The sequence below is a fragment of the Cyprinus carpio genome, chromosome B19 (genome assembly GCF_018340385.1).
Source record: "Cyprinus carpio isolate SPL01 chromosome B19, ASM1834038v1, whole genome shotgun sequence".
Taxonomy (NCBI): domain Eukaryota; kingdom Metazoa; phylum Chordata; class Actinopteri; order Cypriniformes; family Cyprinidae; genus Cyprinus; species Cyprinus carpio.
Window position 1 is genome coordinate 7,181,501 of NC_056615.1, and position 23,826 is coordinate 7,205,326.

Below are 23,826 nucleotides of genomic sequence, written 5' to 3' on the forward strand. Positions count from 1 at the left end.
AAACTCATACAGGTTTGGAACAACATGAGGGTGAGTCAATGATGACAGATGACTATACCTTTAAGAGCCAGAACCATCAACACCACATTTTTTAGTTTTATATGAATATTTTAAGCACACCTGCAGAAACAGTTGCTGCATGGACACTCTCTATTGTTTGTGCAGTCAACTTTAGTCAGACAGTTGTCATGTCTGGCTGTGAATGCTTGTGGAGAAAAAGTTTCAAACTGGCAATGTGTGGGCAGGCTACGGTGAGCAGAAAAGATCCGTCTTGGCATTTCACGCTTGTTGTTTTCTCCAAGCAGCCTCAAGCACACTGCTTTCCTGATGTGATGTATTGAGGGAACACTGAGTGGAGTTTGGGGACAGGTGTTGGAGCGCTGGGTGTCTGTCCCGGGGCTGTCTCGCACGACTCCACTGCAAGGTCATTCTGAGGACTACACAATCCAGTCAGTCCCTGTGGAATGCTGCTGGTCTGACATGACTGGAAAATGCATTGATAGCTCAATAGCTATTTTTTCCCCTCTCTGTTTTCTTCCAGCAACTTAAATTTTCATTATCAAAAGCTTTTTGGCTGATGTCTCACTCACAGTGTCAATGCACTCCTCAAGGGAGGGTTGTAGGCAAACATGCATAATACATATGAAGCGTAATCTCAAGTCAGTAACACATTGGCACTCACTCCATCCGTCCTCTGGCACTGGACGAGACCGCAGGCTCTGGCGTTGGGCCGCATTCTTACTTAAGAGATATTTGCTAGGACATACTCAAGTGTAGTGTGATCATAAAATAGTGTCTCAGAAGGACAAGCAATCAAACTTCAAGTAAAGTTTCTTGCAAGGCTTAATTTTGTCGCACAAAATATATATTTATTTTATGATATGATTCATATAGAAAACACATTTCATTTTATTGTATTTTTATTTTGTTTATGTATTTGTTTTTATATTTTTTATGTATTTTAAATAAATATTTAATTTGTTTAATTGTATTTCATATGTTGTATTTAATTTAATTATTTATTATATTAATTTATATGAATGTATGTATTGCTGTGTGTGCACAATGGTTTTTGATAGATAGATAGATAGATAGATAGATAGATAGATAGATAGATAAAAAAAAAAAAAAAAAAAAAGATAAATATACAGATAGATAGATAGATAGATAGATAGATAATGTGAGCTTAATTTTAATATGGCCTAAATAAATAATAAATGTAGGCCTATTATCAGGATCATTAGCATGTTAACTGGTGAACTGGAATATCAGATGAAAAATATAGGAGGAAATTGTTTGTGGGGGGACGTGTATGATTATCTGATAATCTGTGATATGATGGTACTGTATCTGTGCAGTATGTAGGCCTACATTAGTGCATGTAGAGTACATGTGTAATCATATTTGTAATGCACAATCCAATAGTTTTTTTATTTCTCTCCTTTTTTATTTTTTATTTTTTGTTATCTGAATTGAATCAGCTTGACTCGAGCATCTTCATAAATATGACGCACCTGAAGGGGACGCTCGTGGCGTCTACAGTATTCACTACTAAGTGAACATGGCAGGCTTTCTGTTGCTGTCAGCGTTCGCTGTAGGCTTTGATACGCCTGTTGTGATTGGCTGTGGTGGGGTGGGCGGGGTTTAAACAGCGCTTCGTATATATCGCAGGAAGCTCTCAACCACAGACAAACAGAGGGCTTGAGGAAAGTGAGTGAGGGCTGATGTAGGGTATTTAGAAAGGACAACAGTGAGAGCTGTTTGCACTGTTTTTCGTACAGGACAGGTAGACCAAAGACAAAACACCTCTCCAAAATGCTCTGCCATGTAACTCGACCGGACGCGGTGGTGATGGAGATTGAAGTGGACGCGAAGGCGAACGGAGAGGACTGTCTGAATAAGGTAAGATGATGAATGGAAGTCTTCATGTGAAATGGAGGTGATGTTTATTATTACACGTTTCTGAAGCGTGCATGCATACCACCAGCCCTCGTGCGTTACATATAGAAAATACACACAAATTCTGAAAAACAAAAGATGTAGCCTGAACGCGGAATGAATGAGTTTATATGAAGCACATGGAAACTTAATAGCAACATCAGTCTGTTTATGACTTGATTTCACGCGTATATTTGGGTAAACATGAGTAATTATTTTTAGCATGTTCTTAAAGCATTTTTTTTAAAGTCACATTCGAACATTTTATTTCGTTAGATCATTCACACAAATAGTCAAATGTTAGGCTGCACATATATTGTATTGTTCCAATAAAAGAAAAGATTTTGCATGATAATTAACAGACACAGTGTGTTGTAGGTAAACGGTTACGATATTATTTTCAGAAAAAAAATTGTGTTTGGCTTTTGAAACAATAGTGCGTGCATGTGTGATGGCATGCTCGAGGTTACTAAAGTTCATGCGCTTCAGCAGCAGATGTTTGGCTCGTGCATGATACTATACCTCCTCCAACGTAAATGACAAAGTGGATGGGTTTTCAACATGTTATAAATGTATTAGGGACACCTCTGAAGTTGCTTTTTACAAACCTCAAACTTTTTAGTCTAGCACCAATTTTGAAAACACAAAATTAAAGATTATATGTTGCGTTTTAATGGCGGTAGGCATAAATTAGTGAATTAATTTAGCTTAAGCATGTCATCTCAGGATATTTTCACGAACTTTTTATTCCTTCTATAGCAGTGCAACTTTGATAGTGACGAGGGCCAGCATTTGTTCTCCTTTATACCAAGGGGCCAGATTACTCATTTAAGTTAACACATTTTACACAATTTCCTTTTTATTGAAGGAAATAAAAGTATAATTAATGTCATTTGTTTTTAAAGATTTTATTAACTATAAAACTTGTACAGTTAAGCTAATTCAGAAGGGAAACTTTGTAAGTTGGCAGCAATATCAGCGCAACAAATAAACATCTCAATTGCGTTGTCTGTAAATTTGCAACAAACAAATGTACAGAGGTCCTATTTTTATTATTATTTTTTTTAGTAGTGGCCTACGGAACATTTTCAAAAAAAAAAAAAAAAAAACACATAAGAGGACAGTTAAAAAGGGCTTATTAAAAAAAAAGAAAGAAATATTCCAAAATGGTACTATAAAATAACCAGGTAACTGCAAGATTTTTTAAATCAAATTTAAGAGCTTTAAAGACCCTTTAAGACCTGCACTTCACATTTCAGCCTTTAAACAATTTTTAAGGAACGGGATGAGACAAAAGTATCAATTGTTATATTAATTTAAACAATTATTATATGAAATAACAATTAAATATCTTAGTCTTAATTGTTTAGATTTTTATAATGCAGCTTTTTGTCTATCCACTGGTTCATGTTTAAAATATGTAGCAAAAATAGCAGAAGGGCTTATTGAAAAAGCCAGCAGGTTTTACTTTCGGACCTGCAGAAATATAGCAGTTTCCCTGGTAACCGCAGAACAAAGCAGCGCAGCGCCTGACTTCGAAACAAGTTTATTCAGTGAAATCATTCTGAAGTTTAATCGACATACTAATCTATATAGCAATTCTTGTCTTTCTGTCCCCAAATTTAAGACCTCTTAAAAATTAAGACTTTCTGTATCATTTAAGAGTTTTCATGACCTTAAATTAAATTTTTATTAAACTGAAGACTTTTTAAGGACCCGCGGAAACCCTATGAACATAGTTCAGTGCAAACATTTCTGTCATGCATTTGGCAAAAAGCTTTTGTTGACAATGCATTTTACCTTTGAAATTTGAGGCAAGTGCAGCTCCGGCGTCCCCGTTGTTTGTGCGCAGTGGTGTGATGGCGATAAATAACCGATTTCCAAACATTCCAAACATATCAGTATCCCCTTGAACTAAGTAAAAAGATCATCAGTTTACCATCTTGACTGGAAAATACTGGTTTCATGGTCAGTTTTTCATTCATTTTTTGCTAAAGTTAGCGAATGTTTACAGCATTCACGTCGTACTGCGTTGAAATTAATACGGGGGGCGGCTGGAAACTAGCGACCTCTCCTGGTTGGAGATAGTATTAACATTATAAACTGAAAGCAATCTTTACGTGACTTACTTTTCAGATATTTTAAAATTAATCATCCGGGTCTAATATGATCCAGCAGGCTGTACTAAAAGACATTGCGGGCCGCAGGTCGCCCATCCCTGCTCTATAGCATAGTGCCCTTAAAGGTGTCATTTTTGCCACACTGGACTTAAGTTTTGCCCTTTAAAGGGATTTTTCTCGCCTCTATTACGTAAGTGAGACTTTGAGGGGAAATAATCGCCTCCTGAAAAACACAAAAATAAAAATCTAACCCATAGTTTGTTTTTGATCTTGATTTGTTCAAATAAACCACAACATTGAAAATTAGCCATGGTTTTACTATAAATAACCCCCCCCCACACCCCCCAAAAAAACATGGTTACTATAGTTAAACCATGGTAACCACAAATTAACCATGGTTTTACTACACTAACTGTAGTTTAACCATGGTATTTTTAGTAAAACTGTGGTTATACAAATGTGCAAAACAAGTTATTGGTTAAATGAATCATTTGTCCATAAATAAGGATGAGTAAATGATTGCACAATTCTCAGTTTAAAAAAAAAAAAAAAGAAAAAAAAAACAGAAAATGTTTTATTTATAAAAAAAGAGATGTTGGGCATAATGTCCAGGCTGCTTTTTTCACCACACAGAAGGTTGAAGGGGACAAGGAAACAAACTCTGATGTTTAACAATGTGTGACTCTTTCTTTGTTGGTGACAGGTATGTCGGAAGTTGGGAATTATTGAGGTGGATTACTTTGGGCTGCAGTTTTCTGGCAGTAAGGGAGAGAACCTGTGGCTGAACCTGAGGAACAGAATCTCCCAGCAGATGGACAATCTCACGCCCTGCAGACTACGGCTCCGAGTAAAGTTCTTCGTGGAGCCTCACCTTATTCTGCAGGAGCAGACGAGGTATGTACATGCCAAAAAACACGTTTTACAACAAAGTAATGGCTGTTGTTTGAGGAAGTTGTGACTGAGAACATTTCATCATTGTCTATGAGTAGAGGCGTTTTTAAACTTCCGTTCCAATGCAGTTAAAAAAAAAAAAAAAAAATCCAGAAGAAGAACGACAGGAAGAAAGGCAACTGAGTATGTGGGTGTATGCATGTTTTGTGTGAAAAGCCAAGAAGTAAAGCCATTTCTCTTCCAATCACTGTGTCTAATGTGAATTCCACGCCCGACTTGAGCTATATCTTGTTTAAGTGTGCCTGTGTTAAGGTATAACCACAAAAAATCTAGGGCATGTAACATATTAAATATTCATTAAACAACGCTGGTATTATGAGTGTTCTTTCAGCTTCACATCAGCTGAAGTCATGTGTCTCAGGTAGAGAGAGAGCACTTTGCACAGTAGCCTGTAAATTGTTTCTCTCTCTCTCTCTCTCTCTCTCTCTCTCTCCACTCCCTCTCCTTCTCTCTCTCTCTCTCTCTCTCTCTCTCTCCTCTCTCTCTCTCTCTCTCTCCCTCGCCTCTCTCTCTCTCTCTCTCTCTCTCTCTCTCTCTCTCTCTCTCTCTCTCTCTCTCCTCTCTCTCTCTCTCTCTCTCTCTCTCTCTCTCTCTCTCTCTCTCTCTCTCTCTCTCTCTCTCTCAGTACAGTGGTTTGCCCTGTAGTAACCCTGCTCTCTGTGGGTTACTGTAGGTCGTTGTGCTATGAGCAGCAGCAGGAAATGCGATCCCCTGCTCAAAAGCTCCTACCCACAGAGACTGAGCTGGCAGAGTCACCACCACCTCATGCTCTTTTTTTCACTATGTGGAGTTTTGTTACTTTTCTTTGTCTGAGGCCAATTTGGAGCACAGCTTAAAGGACACAAGTTTACAAGTTAAACCCTAGTAGCAGCATATTTGGTATTATAAGTTATTTTATTTAAAAAATGACAGTAAAGTACAGTGAAAGTACACGGGTAACACATATGTTAAAACTCGCACCGATTTGAAAGTATAAGCACAAGACCTAAGGGGATATTTCATCAAAAAAATTAAATTCTGTGATTTATTTGCTCTCATGTCATTGAGAATCTGTATGAGTTTGTTTTGTGGAAAAGAAAAAGAAATATTTTGAAGAATATTCAAGAATGTGATCATTGAGACAAAGGCATTTCTCAAAATATCATCTTCTGTGTTCAGCATAGAGAATGTGACACAGTTTTGCAACTATGAGTAAATAATGACAATTTTCATTTTTGAGTAAACTGTCTCTTTAACAATTATGTGCAAAGACTAGTGTGATACAACTGCTTCTCCGTTTAGTTGTATACTATTTTCTGCTCTTGTTATGACCATGCAATTTGTATCTCTGTGAAGAATCAGTGTTATTAACAAAAATATTTTGTTAATTGAAATGGTTAAATATTAATTGGAAAGCTTAAACTTAAAAACAAAAATGTACCTCTGCAATTAACTGAAATAAGCTTGAACTGAAAAACTACAATTAGTAAAATTTAAAGCTATGTAGAAATGTAATATAAATATTAAAAGTATTAATCATATAAGCATGTAACAAAATTACTCCAATTTAAATAAAATGAAATTACAATTAAAACCGAGAATTCGCTATTTTTTTTAAAACAAATATTATAAAAGGATATAAATAAATTAAAATTTCATAAGTGCTTTAAAAATCAGAGCATTCACTTTTTATCCCTCAAAAATGCAACTGCTGTTTGCTTAGCAAGGTTAGTAGGAGATTCTGTCAGATTAGTCTTGTGGCTTTGGAAATGAAGTGTATTTTAAAGTGTTGGCCTTTGTACTTTTATTGTAAGTCCCAGACTGTAACAACTGTTTACTGTAACAGTTAATTATTTTCTGTGGTCAGGGACATTCTTCTATAACTTCTCTATAGTTTTCCATTCTATTTTTTTCCCTTTTCTCTTCTGAACTCAAATTGGAGAAATGAAAGCTTTGGATGGGACTCTGCATTAACAATTCAAAAATGAAATTAAGCCATCAGTCTGAGGTTTTGAAGCACTGCAGCAGTCAACTTCCTCCCTAGAGATAATTTGACTGGGTAGTTACAATGCATGTCATGTAAATGAACTTTCTGTCAGGACGCTGGTTCACAAATGTTTGTCTCTGATAAAGAGAGGCACAGACAGGTGTTAACTAGATTTTTTCTTCCCCTCTGTCTTGTGTTTTCTCTCTCTCTCTCTCTCCTTGTGTGATGTTATAAGTAGTGTCACATGCTGATTCGTTCTTCATTAACTGAACTTTGCAGTGAGTATATGTACCTGCAGTGTACCACTATCAACCCCATAGTGAACTCTCTGTACTCCTTCGGTATCTGCTGCGTGCCGTTATTTGATAGGCGGCCCGTTTTGGAGCCTCGCGTTCTGTGCTCTCCAAGCTCGGCTGGGTCCTTTTCAATGAAATTAAATTGGATGGCATGCCAGATCCCGCGGGCAGATTCTCTAGGCAAAGAGACTCTGGCAGGGCAACATGGGCATGTATGCATGCTTCCGTTTCCTTGAGAGTGTCCTTTTGTAAGGATTTGTAATTTAAAAGCCACTTTTTGGTTTAGATGGTCTTCTGCTGACCTGAGGGAGATTAGCAGGGGTAACTGACAGATGGCGGACAGAAAGATTGAAGGATTTTCGGGGGAGGGAGAAACTTGGACTGGTAATTAAATGTTGCACTTCTTTACGCAAGACTTATTGATGCAAGGTGGAAGGACATTGCACCCCCAGAGCCTCCACTTGTAATTTCATTCAAGCTGTTAAGACTAATGGGCACAAAAACAGCTTACAGTGTGTGAAGACTGACGTGTTAGGAAAATCTGAGATGGCGGGGGTTGAGACTTTGTTTCTCTGTCGACATCAGGATGAGAGCAAAGCTTTGATCAGGCTGAGATTGAATATTTGGAAGAGAAAATGTGAGGCACACTGAATAACAATGAATGCAGTCATTGTGCCCTATATGTGGCAGGAGTTGGCAGTGTTCAGAATGGAACATTAGCATATTGCTTACTGCACAGTGTACACGGAATAATGCCTTTTTATAGAATGTGGGATGATTATACATTTATAAATATCTCAAACTGTAGTATGCTACTGTCATGTGACCTTAAACCCCACATACACAAATGACATCCAGTTATTGCAGGAAACAGTTTTGTGTAAGAACAGCCTTAGTCAGAAGAATGTGAACAAATAAGTCCAGAAAAAGATAAATGGTGGCTAATATTGTTAAAAAAAAAAAAAAAAAACATTTTAAAAGTTTGGGGTCGTAAAGAGTTTTTTCAAAGTCTCTCTTGCTCCGTTTAAAACAGTTTTCTACTAGAATTATCTATTGTCTGATTTTCTATATGATTTTTTTTTTTTTTTTTTTTAGCATTTTATTTTGAATATATTTAGAATATAGAATTTTAATATCTGCCATTTTAAAATAATTAGCAACTTGCGGTATATCATCCAGAATTTTATTGTTCTCGCGTTCTTCTAGAAACACAAAGAATAAAACACTCTCTTTCTGTCAAAGGAGTAGTACAAGAGTAATAGACTAAATGGAGAGATTGATACCCATAGCAGAATATAAATGACTGCCTGGCATTTCTGAGTGTAATGCAGGCTGCTGTAGCATGAAAACAGTCCTTTGTTAACTTTCTGGCACTGTTGTAGATTTGTGTGCGCGCACATGCATGCATGATGCGACCTAGCCTCCAGCTACAAGGGTCATGTTCCCTAACCTTGTTTGTGCAATGACCTCTGCCCTACTGCTCATCGCATTGACTGACGGTGAGCTCTGACATGTATTCACCACACACTCATAAAAATGCAGCCTGAAGCTACATGGGTTTTCCCCACAGATCATTTTTAAATGGAATTGTGTATGCGCAAGAACACGGACATTCTCTCTCATCATTTTGTGTCTGGTACTTTTGATGTTATCTTAGAAACTGTGGATGTCTTGCAGCCCTAATGGGATCGAACATCCCTGTAAAACCATTACAGAGGTCCGAAGTGCTGATTTACGACTGAAAGTGAGCTCATGAGCACACATGCGCATTACAAACAGGCACAAGAGGGGTTGAGTCAACCTTTGCTGGAAGTTACAAAAAAAGTATTGTGACAGAATTACGGTTTGCTGACTGTATAGAGTTGGTAATTCCGTGGTAATGTTTGATTACCCTATTCATGTACCATGGTGTTGCTGCAACATACTTAAGTCAACATGGAGCAACCTTCACAAGTCATTTCTATGATTTTGCACATTTCTGAGTGAAATTGGTTTTCTAATGTAAAAAAAGGGGGAGGGACTAAGATTTATCTATCAGGAATTGATTGGATCTTAAAGTGGGTTTTACTGACCAGAATTAAGTTGGCTGGTTGAATGGAAGGTTCTGGAAACAAGGACTTTGTGATGTCATTTTAAAGGAGTCATCGGATGCCCATTTTCCACAAGTTGATATGATTCTTTAGGGTCTTAATGAAAAGTCTATAACATACTATAACTTAATTTCTCAATAGTAGTGTAAAAAACACCCTTTTTACCCTGTCAAAATCAGCTCCATTTTCAGCAAGCCATTTTAGTCCATGTTCCTTTAAATGCTAATGAGCTCTGCTAATCCCGCCTCTCTCTTCCATGGGGTGACAAGCAGACTGTAAACTTCAGCTGTGAAACTAGCTAACTAGCGCATTATTAGGAAAAGCGATTTTCAAAGATTCATTAAAAAAAAAAACTTATACTCACTACTTCTGTAGATGAAGCTGGATCACAAATGATTCACGCGAACAGATTCATTTAATCGTTAGATCGAGGTTCGGCGCATTCTCTTCAAAAACAAAAGTAACGTTAATCCTCTGTGTCTTCAGCAGCTCTGATGTTGAGTAAATGATGTCTATGTTCATTATTACATCCAACAACTAAATACCTCAATCACTTAATCTGAGACATTCTTGTCTTCCCCGTACCGGAGTCGACACAATGGCGGACAGCTCACGTCTCACTCAGGGCAGGTCTAAGATAAGATGGCCTTGTCAATCAACTATCGTGGGAGCAGCCTGTGCAGAACTATGTCATTCTGACAGGAATCTCAGAATAGCCTGATTTGAGAGAGGGGATTTTAAAATGGGGATTTTAAAAAAACCACTGGGTGGAATTTTATTATTATAGGGTGGATGTGTACACACACCTCCTACACACATTTCTTTTCAAACAACATGTAAAGTGAATTTTGCATCCGATTACCCCTTTAACTAAACTTTTTTTTTTTTTCTTTTTCTAAATGGCTTATTTATTTGATATTACTATGGAAGTCAAGGGGCTTTATGAATATGACAAATGTACTTTCTGCCTTGGCCCATAACAAAAAGCAAAATTCAGTGTACTTTGACAGATTCTGGAGTTAGAAATGTTAGAATGAGAAAGGGCCATGCACCGACCCCTGCTGCACCTCAGCTCCAGATCAGGACTAGAACTCCGCTCCGCTTTCACACTTTCTCTACTTACTTTCTATCTCTATCTGTACTGTTATGTAAGATGCACTAAACAGTGCACAGGCCTCTGAATGCCGATAAGCTGCTTATATAAGCCCCAGAGCGGGCCGAATGGAACCACTTTTGCTTCTGTAGTCCATTATTATGACAGTTCCTGATGTTCATTAGTATAAGTGCATCTTCCAAAAATAGATCCTTATACTTCCTTGGTGGAGAGTGCTGGTGGATGATTGCCAGATAGAGGAAATGTTTACTAGTACAGCAAAGGGGATTTCGCACAAATTATTGTGTTTTCAGTGCTTGGACATATATGTTTTCTGTTTTAATTATGGGTTGGGGAAAATTCTCAAATGAGGCGCAGTTTAAAGATAACCACCGGCCTTGAGGGTCTAATCCTGCTTACAGAATTACTGGATCCTTTGAGGATCAGAGCCACCCCACCTCTTCTCCCAACCACAAACACTCACATGTTATAGAAACGCCACCCCCCAAAAAACATCTTTTAATCTGCCCTGCTCTATTTTCAGTATGCATAATTAGACATGATTTTCACACTCACGTCAAGCCAAGTGTTTGCTGACATGTTTTTAAAACTCTTTCTGGCAATGTCCGTCCTATCTCCAATTTGGAGACAAATGCAGCTTCATGTGACAGAGTACACAACATTCTCCCCCAAAGGCATTACAAACTAGCAAAAGTTCTGACAAAGTATTTGATTTTTATTATTATTATTATTATTATTATTATTATTATTATTATTATTATTATTATTATTATTGACATGCATGCTGCTGTGGCAAAGCCTTGATTTTTTTTTTCATCTATATTCATGCAAATCAACATTAAAATCGATATTTGCCAGTGTTTACTGACACTGCATAAACTGTCGTGTAGATGCCTTAATGCCACCTTTCTGAACCTCATTAAACCATACTAGAGGCCACTTTTGGCTGAAAAGCGATTGGTTTGACTGTGTACACTAATGTTTTTGTTGTTATGAGGGGAGAATTAAGGTCATTCGTGAGTAGTCAGCACTCCACAAAGGTGGCATGCTCATGATTATGCTCTAGCTAGTGTTTATGGCATGCTATGTGTGCCGTGCTTGTGTAAAGATGCCTGTATTGTTTTGGAGGGCTTGAGTGTTTAGCATTCTCATCAGGACTGAATGATCCTGTTGATCCACAGAGGCCAGCACCATTAGCAGAGGCACAGCACACTTTAAATAAGAGAAGGGCTCTTTTAAACATTAATCTGTGCACTGATTTAGCTTCAACCCATTGGAAAGAGCAGCGATTGTTTATAATATTAAGTAGGGCTGCACGATTAATCGCATGCATTTGTCATGCGTGTCTCATCAGTAAAGCCGGTTCCGTGATTAGCGGTAAATGTCTGTCACCTGTTTTCAAACGTTAGCGGCAGTTAATACACAGAGCCGTAGTTCACTGACAAGCTACGCAATATTCTGTTCGTAATTGAGATTAATCGCATTCGATTATGAAACACGATATTGCCTAGCTTGTCAGTGAACTACGGCTCTGTGTATGAACTCCCGGTGCATTTGAAAAACAGGTGACGCATATTTACCGCTAATCACGGAACCGGCTTTACTGATGAGACACGCATGACAAATGCATGCGATTAATCGTGCAGCCCTAATATTAAGTCGTGCATATACTCTTGCCTGGCTATTTGGTTCTTGTTCAGAAACATGAGAACATCCACGCTCTTATACATGCAACATCTCTGGTTTTCTTTACGCCTGCAAATATGCAAAACATGCTGCTGTGATCTCAGGTCTTGTTATCTTCACAGTCAGAGCCCTGGGTGTTGTCAGCAGGAACTGGTTAGCGGGTGCTATTCAGGGTCAACATGAGCACGAACAGACAACTGCAGAGACAAGCCTCTCGCCCTACATCAAATCCTAATAACAAGGTCACCAGCAATCCCAGTAAGCTCCTGATTACCTCCTTAGCAGGAAGACTAGATCCCCCTGAAGCTTCGTATATGGATCACAAAAACGAAGCCATAGCTTTGCATATAGCATACATGCGTTGAAACATTTAGCTGTGGTTATAACATAGGAAATGGATTTATTTCGTTTGCAAACACATTTAATTTCTTCATTACCATTCTTACCATCAAAAATGGCCATTAGTGTAGCACAAAATCAGTCCAGTCCAATGGTTGGTAGAAAATATGTCCATTTTTAAAATTTCTGTAGACTAGCTCAAGTTTTCATAGGTAAACTGGGTGAAGATGTACTTTTTTTCTTCTTTTCAGATGCTGTCTGTTTTTCACTTGTTTCTTGCCACAAATATAGATGTGGTTGGTGACATTGCATTCAATTGTAAACAAACATTAATTAGTAGTTTGCACTCTACGGTCTTCTAGAAGTAAGTGACAAAAGGCCCCAAAAAAACCCCCAACATACTAAAAAGATGACTGCCGTTCCCCTTTAAAGTCATATTTCTGATTCAATGCTAAATTACTTGAGTGTTTTCTGAGGCTTTTCATTAATTAGTGTAATATTTAACTGTATAGACATTCAAATGCAAACCTGAGGTGCGAAATTCTATCATTTGTTAATGTTAAGCCTTGAGCTTACAACTAGCTCTTTCTATTGATTTAATGATAATTTTATGAATTCAGAAACTAGAGATCTCTTGTCTTACTGTGTTATTGGATTACATGCGCTTCGATGACAGCAGAACAGGTTTAACCACATTTGTGGATGAACTATAGTAACCTCCACCTCTCTCGAGCTGAGTGTGTATTACTCAGAAATGATGTTGGGTTGTCTCTATGCAGAATTAAATTTTGTGGGAGTTTTTTCAGCCTACGGCATTGTTACCGTTTGCAAAGTTGATGCAGCAGTTGAACGCATCATTTACCAGAGGCGTTTGCTCACAAAGCAAGTCTTTGTTTGAATACGCGATTTTATTGGTATTTACTTGCATGTTTGTGCGAATGATGATTAACACTTTGTGGGTTAGCGAGGAGGTGTTTACCTGTGATGCATGGAGCTGGTGGCAGGGTTTACTAGAGTTTGTTGACTGCGAGTAACCCCGCCACATGGCTCATAGCAATGTTATTTGACTAACTCTGAAACCACATTGTTTCAAAGGGCGCCTGAAAAGAATGAAACTCCTGTGTGGATTGCCTTCTTTGTTGCTGTCTCCGGCCAGAAGCTTCATGTTTCATTTCAGAGGAATGTTTTGTTCTTTGCGGCAGACCCCCAAACATCTGGCCCCCAACAATGAGTCTGCCTGTAACAGAGAAGATAAAACAATTAGAAAGGAAAGAATTAGTGAGAACAAAAACAGTGACTTATGTGGAGAAGACTTGATCTGACAACACGTCATGTTTCCTAGTTTAATTTATTTGTAATATTTAAAGTGTGTATGTGTGTGTGTTTGTGTGTGTGTATTTTATATATTTTTTTCAATTAAACAGGATTGTCTTGAAAACATGGAATGTTTAAAATGTGTAAAAGTAGGTTTGCAAAAAAAAAAAAAATAATTTAGTCTTGCCAACCTTCAGCCCATCTATTTAAACCTTTCAATGTCTCGCTAAGTGATCATCTGATTTGAAGATGCCATAAACTTTGTGAACTTTGAGTAATTCAGATTATTTTATTTCTGCCTGTTGTAAGATTTACTTTCCAGCCAAACATCATAGGACATTCTGCAGAAAGTGCACTGCATTTGAAGCCAAAACCTCAAACCCACAAAAGCCCTCCTGGGCAAAGCTCAAGCCCTCTCAGATATCACGCCATGACCCATTTCTTGTCAGCAGAACGGCACAAGCGTTTTAATTGAATTCTTCCAGTTACACAATCAAATGCTTGTATGTATTTATTTATTTATTTATTTTAGGTGTGGCAATAATACTTGTTTAAAACATTAGTGTATTTTTAGTGTATTAGTGTAAATTTATGTAGTAAATGCAAACGAGTTGAATAGTAGGAAAAACTGACTGGGTTGTGCTCTAGTTTCGCAGGTGCAGTGGCATTGCTGATGAAGGTTACAGACAGACAGGATCATATTTTTTTATAACATTGATACTTGACCTTGTACACCCATATACTCAGTGTTTACTTTCACTTTGCTGAAAAGGCTATGAAGTGAGATTTAGTGAGAGCGAGTGGGGCCCAACTGTGGCCCCCGGACCCCCTCTCATGCCCACTAATCTGATAGCATTAAGACTTTAGACTCCAACACAACCGGCTGTTCTCAGCTGCTTTGTGAGGGAAATAAACTTTCTGCATGCTTTCAAAGTGTATTATTTGCATAATAAATGCACTGAGTGTAATGTTTTTGGAAATGTTAATTGCAGTTAAATGGAAACGTATTCTGTTTAAATCTAGCTAAATTTTATATTTTATTTTAAATGCATTTAGATGAACTTTAAACTGCTTTAAAAAAAGGTCTTGATATGCAATTTCATAAATACTAATTTCGTCTTTGAAATATAGTAGGTGTTTAATGCTGCATGTACTGACAAGCATTTATAATCAACTAAAATAAACTTTAATGTAATTTCTAATGAAGCTTTTTTTCATGCATTTGATTATATTTTGTAAATACTCATTTTGTAATTATGTTTTGATTTGGCAAATTTAAAATATATTAACTTAATATCGAATGATGCAGTTAAAATTGTAACAGTTACTGATAAGTGATTTAGTATTTTAGTCAACAAAAAAATAACAGAAAATACTTTAATAAAACTTTTAATTTTAACGTGGTTACAATGCATTAAGAAAATACAACTGTCCATTTCGTCACAAGTACAGTTTAAGTGTCTTAGCACAATTTAAGTACACTTACGTACCATTTTTTCATTAATATTGTATTATCTCAAAGTACAGAAAATATAATATTGTGTTTATTTATTTGTATTTTTTTTTTTAAAGGGTGTGCCCAATATGGGACATTTATATGAATCAGTTTTAGATTTTCAATGGTTAAGTTTTTGGCAACAATTCCCGTTGTTAACCATGGTAAAATCCCATTGTGTGGTGGTGTTTGTTGAGGACGAGTGGCTGCTTCAGCGCAGCTGCGTGTTTCTAAGATTAGTCTTGTAACGATCCTGACTGAACCGGCGCCGCATGTTCTGTCCTGGAGTAGCTGGAGTTTGACCGCAAGTAACCTCTCTCTCTCCCTGCCCCAATCAGACGCCTTTGTTTTGCCTGCCAGGTAATTCATCACATAAGTCTGATGTCACCTCAGGGAAGTGCCTCGTCAGGCCGGGCGAGACTCCCTTTGTCAAACGACAGGTTTTGTTTATTTGTCTGGCCTATGAATCCACCTCAATCTTCGTTCTCTGCCTTTTTTCTAGTGTCTTTTTTCATCCAAAGTCAATGTTTATCGGCCCGGGGCTTTTGTCGGCAGCGCTGCGCGAACTGATATGCCGGAGTTTGTTTTCCTAAAGAGCCATCGCCTGCATGCAGAGCATGAGTATCTCACAGTTGGTTTTTGGTGTTCCCATGCTCCTCTGTTGGCTGGGGGAACAGGGGTATGCTGGGGGAAAACATCAGTCCTGTTTGGTCTCCAAACCTAGTCTCAGGGGACTTGCAAAATTTGACATTGTGTCCTGTAGTGGACATAAATGGACATTAGGGTATGGGGACATAAGGGCTTTGGGTCAGATAAACAGAAACGTCCTGCTCTTCTAATAATCATTTATTGGCTAATCACGTAAATCATTGTGCATCTATTGTTTGCCGTTACAGTGTAATTAAATTCCATTGATCTGTACATTTTACAGCAGAGCAGGAAGTATCCTGACACTAAGTCAAGGTGAAAAACATTCCCTTAAAGACAATCAGTTAATAAAAAAGATAATTCAAGAACAAACCAGAGTTCTCATAGCTGCAAGCCTGGTTTATGTGACTTTAAAGTCCAGTTTTATCCTTGAGACTTCTCCTGTCATTAAGCGATCAAAGAATAAATACTGACAGTCCCACAGACAGCTGAAAAGAGCCCCGTCTTCAGTAAAACAAACAATTAACACACCTGAATTACAGCTACAGGGATTTGTGTCAGCTTTATGTCAGCAGTGAGTAGTGAGTGTGGTTTTCATGCTTTGTATGAGACGGCATGCTTATCGTTTGGAAACACGCAGACAGCGTTCTGCATTAAGAGCCTTATAACTGCGAGGCCTGTTATGCCAACAGATACAAGAGAAGACCAAGACGGGAGCAAAAGTCAAACCAATTCACACACACACACAAATAGTTGCAATATTCTCCTGTTTGGTTTTTGAAGTGAAAGTGACCATTTCAAATGGAAACTGTCATTTCTGCTTTCCCTTTGACCTTTTGTTATTTTCAATTGACTTTTTGCCACTTCTGGTTTTCACTGTTCCTTTTTTAAGGAATCGGTTGACCTATAAATGATCTCTCTTCATGGATCATACTATAATGCTTGTTGGATTCAGCACATAAGAGCATGTGCAAGACGTGTTTTTGTAATGAAAGTTCCCCGTCACATGTTTCAGTTTGCGTGGAACGCTCTCGCTTTCCTGGCGGACCACCTGTCGACATCCATATGTGCTTCCCTCACCAGCCACCTGTTTCCATTCGTAACTAACTCTCTCACTTTCTTTGTCTTTCTGTTCTGCTCTACAGACACCTGTTTTTTATGCATGTGAAAGAGGATCTGCATCGTGGACATCTGCGGATGTGCTCGGAAAAGGCCGAAGAGCTCAGCTCCCTCCTGGCCCAGGCAGAGTTCGGTGACTATAACCAGAACACAGCCAAGTACTGGTACACTGAACTCTGTGCCACAGAGCCCAACCAAACCACCATCAACAGGTAAACAAACAAAATGTCACTCACTATAATCTCTATGACCTTCAACTTGTTTGCGTGTGTCTTTTTTTTTTCTTCCTTTTTTTTTTTTTTTTTTTTTATAAAAAATTTAATTGAATGTTTAGGGTTTAATAGAAGTTAAGATGTATTGGCGAATTACAGAAAATAATTACTTGTCATATTACAAACATCAGAAATCAGAAATGGTGCTGGTATAGTTTATTTTCCTTGTATTGAACCCAGAACCTTCCTTTTTGGAGACGATAAAGTCATTCTAATATGCCGAAACATTTCTTCTTATTATCAGTGTTAAAATGGTTAAAAACAGTTGCGCTTGCTTAATATTATGGAAAACAGGATTTTTTTTTTTTTTTCAGGATTTGTCTGGGTTTGAAGATTTTCACTGGGTTGTTATGAACACAGTACAATGTTCATCTGTTATGAACACAATAAACTGTTAAAAATAAAAGTGAAACCAAAAAGAAATATTAAAAATAAAAATATAAATGGAACTGAAACTGAAACTCACATGTCTTGTTAAAACAAAACTGAAGATCCCACAAACTGACATCCAAGAGAAGTGACTGAATGTATTTTCTTAATGTTACTTTAGTATAAAGGTTGTGATTTTTACATTCAAATACATTTTTAAACTAGTTGTTAGGTGTTTAGATAATTACTTAATAGAGAAAGTCAAGGGAGCTGAGCTGTAATCTGCGCACTCTTGTGAACATCTTATCCAGAGCCGCATGGCTAAAAACAAAGCACTCCTAATTCTGTTTGACTAATTACACTGCTCCTTTTATAGAGTTCTGTTCAGACTCTTTAGCTTGTTTGGGTTAGATAACAGACGACCTAATCAACTACAATCAAAGAGGATTAATGAGATCTGTCTGTAGTGATTAATTATCATTGTCACCGAATCAAATAAAGACTAATGCGTACAAGAAGAAAATCAAAGGGCCTCATACAGGGGAACACAAAGACATGGACTGTTTCAGTGACTGACATGTTTTTACTTTTTTATGCACAATATATTGGCAACTTTATTGGTTAACACCCATGTTAAAGTAATTATTTTTTTAATTATCTACCAGTCTGTTTTATATGCTGATACTGGAAGCAGATAATATCTGTTCTTAAGTATTGTTTCCAGTTGAAACGATAAATCATTAGCCATAATAAAAGTAATTGTCGTGTCATTACGTTACGTTACGAGCCATCACGTTAAGTTATGTTACGAGCCATCACGTTAAGTTACGTCACGAGCCATCACGTTGTTACGTTACGAGCCATCACGTTAAGTTACGTTACGAGCATCCCATCACGTTACGAGCCATCATGTTACGTTGTTACATTACGAGCCATCGCGTTGTTGCGTTATGAGCCATCCTTTTTGTTACCAGCTGTAATAAAAGGGATTATTAGTTTATACTTTTTTTAATGTTTTTCTTATGTTACACATTAAAGTGTAAATCTCAAAACATAGATTTTTCTTCCTCTGTCCTACTTTTCACATGATCAGCTGGTGTCATTTTCCTCTCGGACTCAATGTCTCTCTTGTTTTTTTGGCAGTATCATAGCCAAGCACAAGGCTCTGGAGGGTCTGAGCCAGGCGTCGGTGGAGTACCAGGCCCTGCAGCTGGTGTCGTCTCTGGAGCATTATGGGGTGGAGTGGCACTGGGTGCGGGATGCTGAAGGACAGAGGTTGGCTATCGGTGTGGGACCAGACGGCATCGCTATCTGCCGAGAGGACTTCAGCCTGGTTAACAGGTTAGGCTCGGCATAAAGTGCCCTTGATGGCATAACTGTCATAAAATAATAGCCAGCTCACATCCCAGAATCAGTCATGTAACATTAAATCAATTTGTGGCATAGCTGCCTTTCAGTAATGCGTCATATTTTCTTTTCAATGCAGGATATCTTATCCCATAATACAAATTGCCACGCAATCAGGGAAGAGCGTGTACTTGACCGTCACCAAGGAAACCAGCGACAGTGTGGTCCTGCTGTTCAAGTTAATCAGTAATCGAGCAGCCAGCGGTCTGTATCGGGCCATCACAGAAACACACGCCTTTTACAGGTGAGACACCATAAAACCCTTCATCAAGTACAATAATGCATCATTAAATTCTAAAACATATATTTTTCTTGGTAATGTGCAGCTCTGCCAGGCTTTAAACTACACACCTTGTGCACACGGCTTCTGTTACGTAACCCAGTATCTAACATACTTTAGTTTACCTGTCTGGACCACTTACCACATGATGTTCTTTACACATTGTTATCATGTAGAGGAAATGATCTCTCTTTGGCCTGGCTATTGTTAAATGTTCTGTAGTATTTTCTTCATAGAAAGCCCTGTGTCAGCAGTTTGAATTGCTCTGTTATGAGGAGTTTTGTGCTTCTGGTTTTTGTACGGTTATCAGAAAAGTACAGGATTATGTGCTTTTGTTTTGGACTTTCTCTGAGCATAGTTTTCATTGCAAACCAGCTTCAGCATTTCCTTTATATACAGCTAGTGGTGAGAATGTCTTGCATCTTTAAACACATAACAAAGTTACTAAGAACAAATTAGCTGCTCAAGTGGGTCAGTCTTACAAAACCATGCAGAAAAAAAGTACGTTGTAACACAATTCTAAAAGTCTAAAATTATTTTTTTATTATTAATAAAATATTAAAATCCTTAAAGAGAATCCAATCAATTAATCAGTAAAATCCCAATTAAATCTATAAATAAAATCCCATCAATTATTCAGTTAATAAAAGCAAGCTTCCAGTTTTCATGACAGTGTTCTTTCCCTCTAAAATAAAAAAAAAGGTTTTTTTTTTTTTTTTTTTCTCTTTTTTTAATTCTCATTTTCAGTGATAACTCTCATTGTAATACAGTAATGTTTTAATTGGGGAAATGTGCTGATTTGTCATGGAAATGTCACAGTGCCACAGAACATAATTAAATGCTTCTCATTAAGCAAAATGATTTTTGGTCGTTGTAGCAACATATGTTCCCATTGTTCCACTGATGGCAAATTTACACTGCAGAGGTGGCACAGAAGTGCTTCTGAAGTGGCATTTCTGCATCTTTACACCGATTGTTTAATGCTGCTCTGAGGAGGCATAAATACATTTACACAGCAATCACAAATATATACTTTGATACTCAGGGCTGAGGTGGGTCAGAGCTGGCATAATTTAATCTAGCTTTTATACAACATTGCATCTTTAAGCAGGCACAGAGCAGCATTAACTGCTGTATAAAGACTCCTCTAGACAGACTGGTAATAAAACAGCTTTCACCTGTTTAAATGTGGTTTAAACCAGGTTTCTTCGGCCCCTGATAAGAGCTTTTATTGCCAAGACGTTGAAGAACGGCTACTGCTCTCTACCCTTGAACTCTAACAAGCGGCAACATCCTTCATTTTCACAACTACAGCACCTTTCCAGTAGCCCATTATCTCTGATGGATAATGAATGGTTTGAGCTGCTGTGTGGCAGACGCCGGGCAGATAATGCGCTAGTCTCGCTCACCGATTGCTCTTGTTTCTGTCTGCAGGTGTGACACGGTAACAAACGCCGTCATGATGCAATACAGCCGTGATTTCAAGGGTCACCTGGCTTCACTTTTCCTCAATGAGAACATCAACCTGGGCAAGAAGTATGTATTCGACATCCGGCGGACCTCCAAGGAAGTGTACGACTACGCCAGACGCGCGCTGTACAACGCCGGTATCGTGGACATGATGTCAAGGCCGGGGGAGCGCACTCCGTCGTCCCGATCGCCATCCCATGACCAGGAGGGGGCGCTGGACTGCGGGGGCTGCCAGCAGAGCCGGCTGCTGCAGGAGAAGCTGCAGAAGCTGCGGGAGGCGCTGCTGTGCATGCTGTGCTGCGAGGAAGAGATCGACGCTGCGTTCTGCCCCTGCGGTCACATGGTGTGCTGCCAGAACTGTGCTGAACAGCTGCAGGTCAGAGAACTTTCAGGTTTAGGCAATTTTTACCCAACATTGTGTCAAAAATGACTGAGTGATAAAGCTGTTTTGATGTGATAATGAAGAAAAGTAGCTGTAGTAGTAAAAGTAGTATTATTTCCCAAAAAATTTATATTTAAGATGTCACTTTAACCAATTAAAGTCATGTGGTGCAACCACCTGTCAGAAATGAAATAACACACAATATCAGATAATTCAGCCTTTTTATGACAGACAAGACTAGTTCAGGTTGCAAAACTTCATGTGATGTGACTCAACAAAAGTGTAATAATATTTAGGATTTTATTTATCATTTGTTTAAATAAATAAATACATTAAATAAATGTTGTAAATTTAAAAACTGTGATATTTTAAATTACCTTTTTTATATATATTCCAATTTCTATTTTAATTTTTGTGGGTTTTTCTTCAATTCTATAGCTTCAATTCCTTTTGTTTCCATTTTAATATTTTAGCATTACAACATAATTACCAAGACAACATTTCTAACATTTTTTTAACAAGTTTGTTTTTTGTGTAATATTTATAATTTATTTCAATTTCCGATACCAAAGTTTTTAAATAGTTTGATTTTTTTTAAAAAAAAAATCACATTTTCAAAGTGTTGTTTACAAAAAAAATTACACTAGGTGTTTAAATTTAAACTTTCTTGAAGTAAAATTATTTATTTTATTTGAAATTTAGATATGAAATAACTGTTATAATGCTTAGTTTTGCATAAACCAGTGAATTAAATACTTTATTATTTGATGATTTTCTATTTTCATTCATAATTTTATGAAAATGAACCAAAAGATCAGCAGAAAAATACTTTCACATTAACATCATAAAAATCAGAAAAGATGTAAATAAATAAAGCTCATTCCAATAAACAATTAAACTCTGCACCATATTACCTATTTGAGACGTGGTCCTTTACCGCATGTTTTTTTTTTATTTTTATTTTTATCACTTTCACACTTAAATAACATAAAACTACTAAGTGCTGTGCAAATACATCTACCGTGATATAAGCAGTAAGAATTTTTTTTCCTGTTGACCGCATATGCCACCCAGCCTTAATTGCCAGGATTGACTGTTATGTCATAATTTGCAGTATAACAGTATTCCTAGCATGTTATTGTGGTGAATGCTCGCTGATGAAGGCTCTTGTTTTCTCTGTACAGTCATGCCCGGTGTGTCGGTCAGAGGTGGAGCACGTCCAGCACGTCTACTTGCCTACATGCACCAGTCTGCTGAACCTGACCATCGGCGGCGGCGACAACAGCCCCGAACCCATCCACCGAGGCATGGCCTCCCACACCTGCACTACCAACGACTACAACACCACGGAGAAGATCTACCAAAACTAAGCTTGCCTGCCGCTCTTCCACAGGACTTTGAGTTCAGTTTACGCGGTGGACGACTAAGAGTCCGAGCGCCGCGCTGGTTGGGTTGCTCCTCGTGTGATGTTTTTGAAACCATTGAGGAGCCTTTTCGATATTTGTGAATGTTTGTTTCTTAAATGAATCGTATCAGTTGATCTGATAAATGTATTTTTGAGTTGTTTTTTGTACACGCAGCAGCATGCAGAGCGTTTGGTTGTTGTATTTTTTTTGTTTTTTTGCTGCCTCGTAACCTGCACAAATCTGTATGCCATGAGGAAATGTGTTTAGGAACAAGCTTTTCTTTTTTTCTAATTTAATTGAATTTTACACTTTGCTTTTAATACGCAGCGTCCACTTTGTTTCTTTTGCAGTGGATTTGAGTTTGTTTTAGGTTTGTTTTGAGGTTTTCATAGTTTCCATGCCAATAAAGAGGTATTTATGGCGAGGGGCACTAACCCTCGCAGCACTTTTAAGCAGAGAGGAAGTCGTCAAACTACTAATCCTCTATTTGTATGTAGATTCACCGCTTCCATAACAGACACTCCAGAACTGACTGGCAAACACTCCTTGAGGCCCAGAAGTTTATACTTCCTAAAGCTTTTATTTCACAGTTGTGGTCATCCAGTGGTTTGCTTTGGATTTAAAGGGTACTGAATGATCTCTCAGTGTAATGCTAACCATTTTAAGAGATTTTGACCTTTTAATGCTTTTGTGGAAGATGTGGGACGTTTTCTGTAGGAAGGCTCAAAAAATTATCTAATCGACACTGTCACTTTAACAAGGAGTTTCCCAAGTGTATTGTTCCTAGGGGTTTGCCTTAATGTAGCAGTAACACGGTGTGTTCGATATGCATTCTTTCTTTGCACAGACTATTATTGAGAGAAGAAGAGGACTATTTTCTTTACTTCTGATATCGAACAGTCACAGCAGGAGATATTTTTTCAATTTGTACAAGTAGGATTTGTTTCTGTTTGTTTGAAGCAAAAACTATGCTCTGTAAATATAGAAATAACTCTCAATCTTTTATATTTCTTTGAACGAGAGGTATTAATAAACCTGTTTTTTTTAACTAACATTGTGTGTGAACTTGTTTTTGTCAAACAGTGTCCTAGTTTCCTGCTTGTAATTTACTAGTAATATGTTTTCTTGGGTCTATTATAAACTGCAAGTTAAAAGATATAAAAC

At 37.7% G+C, this 23,826-nt stretch overlaps 2 protein-coding genes across 2 annotated transcripts in view; both read left to right on the top strand.

The window, feature by feature from the left end:
• Positions 1 to 23,826, top strand: part of LOC109085447 (atrial natriuretic peptide receptor 1-like) — a 1,054,061-nt gene that overhangs the window by 907,545 nt on the left and 122,690 nt on the right. The gene's annotated exons all lie outside the window — the stretch shown is intronic.
• Positions 1,674 to 23,714, top strand: LOC109107161 (E3 ubiquitin-protein ligase MYLIP-A). Its single transcript, XM_019120427.2, has 7 exons — positions 1,674 to 1,902; positions 4,762 to 4,952; positions 17,103 to 17,288; positions 18,861 to 19,058; positions 19,204 to 19,368; positions 20,839 to 21,250; positions 22,441 to 23,714. Exons 1-7 carry the CDS (start codon positions 1,816 to 1,818, stop codon positions 22,624 to 22,626), a joined length of 1,425 nt encoding a protein of 474 aa, XP_018975972.2. The 5' UTR covers positions 1,674 to 1,815; the 3' UTR covers positions 22,627 to 23,714.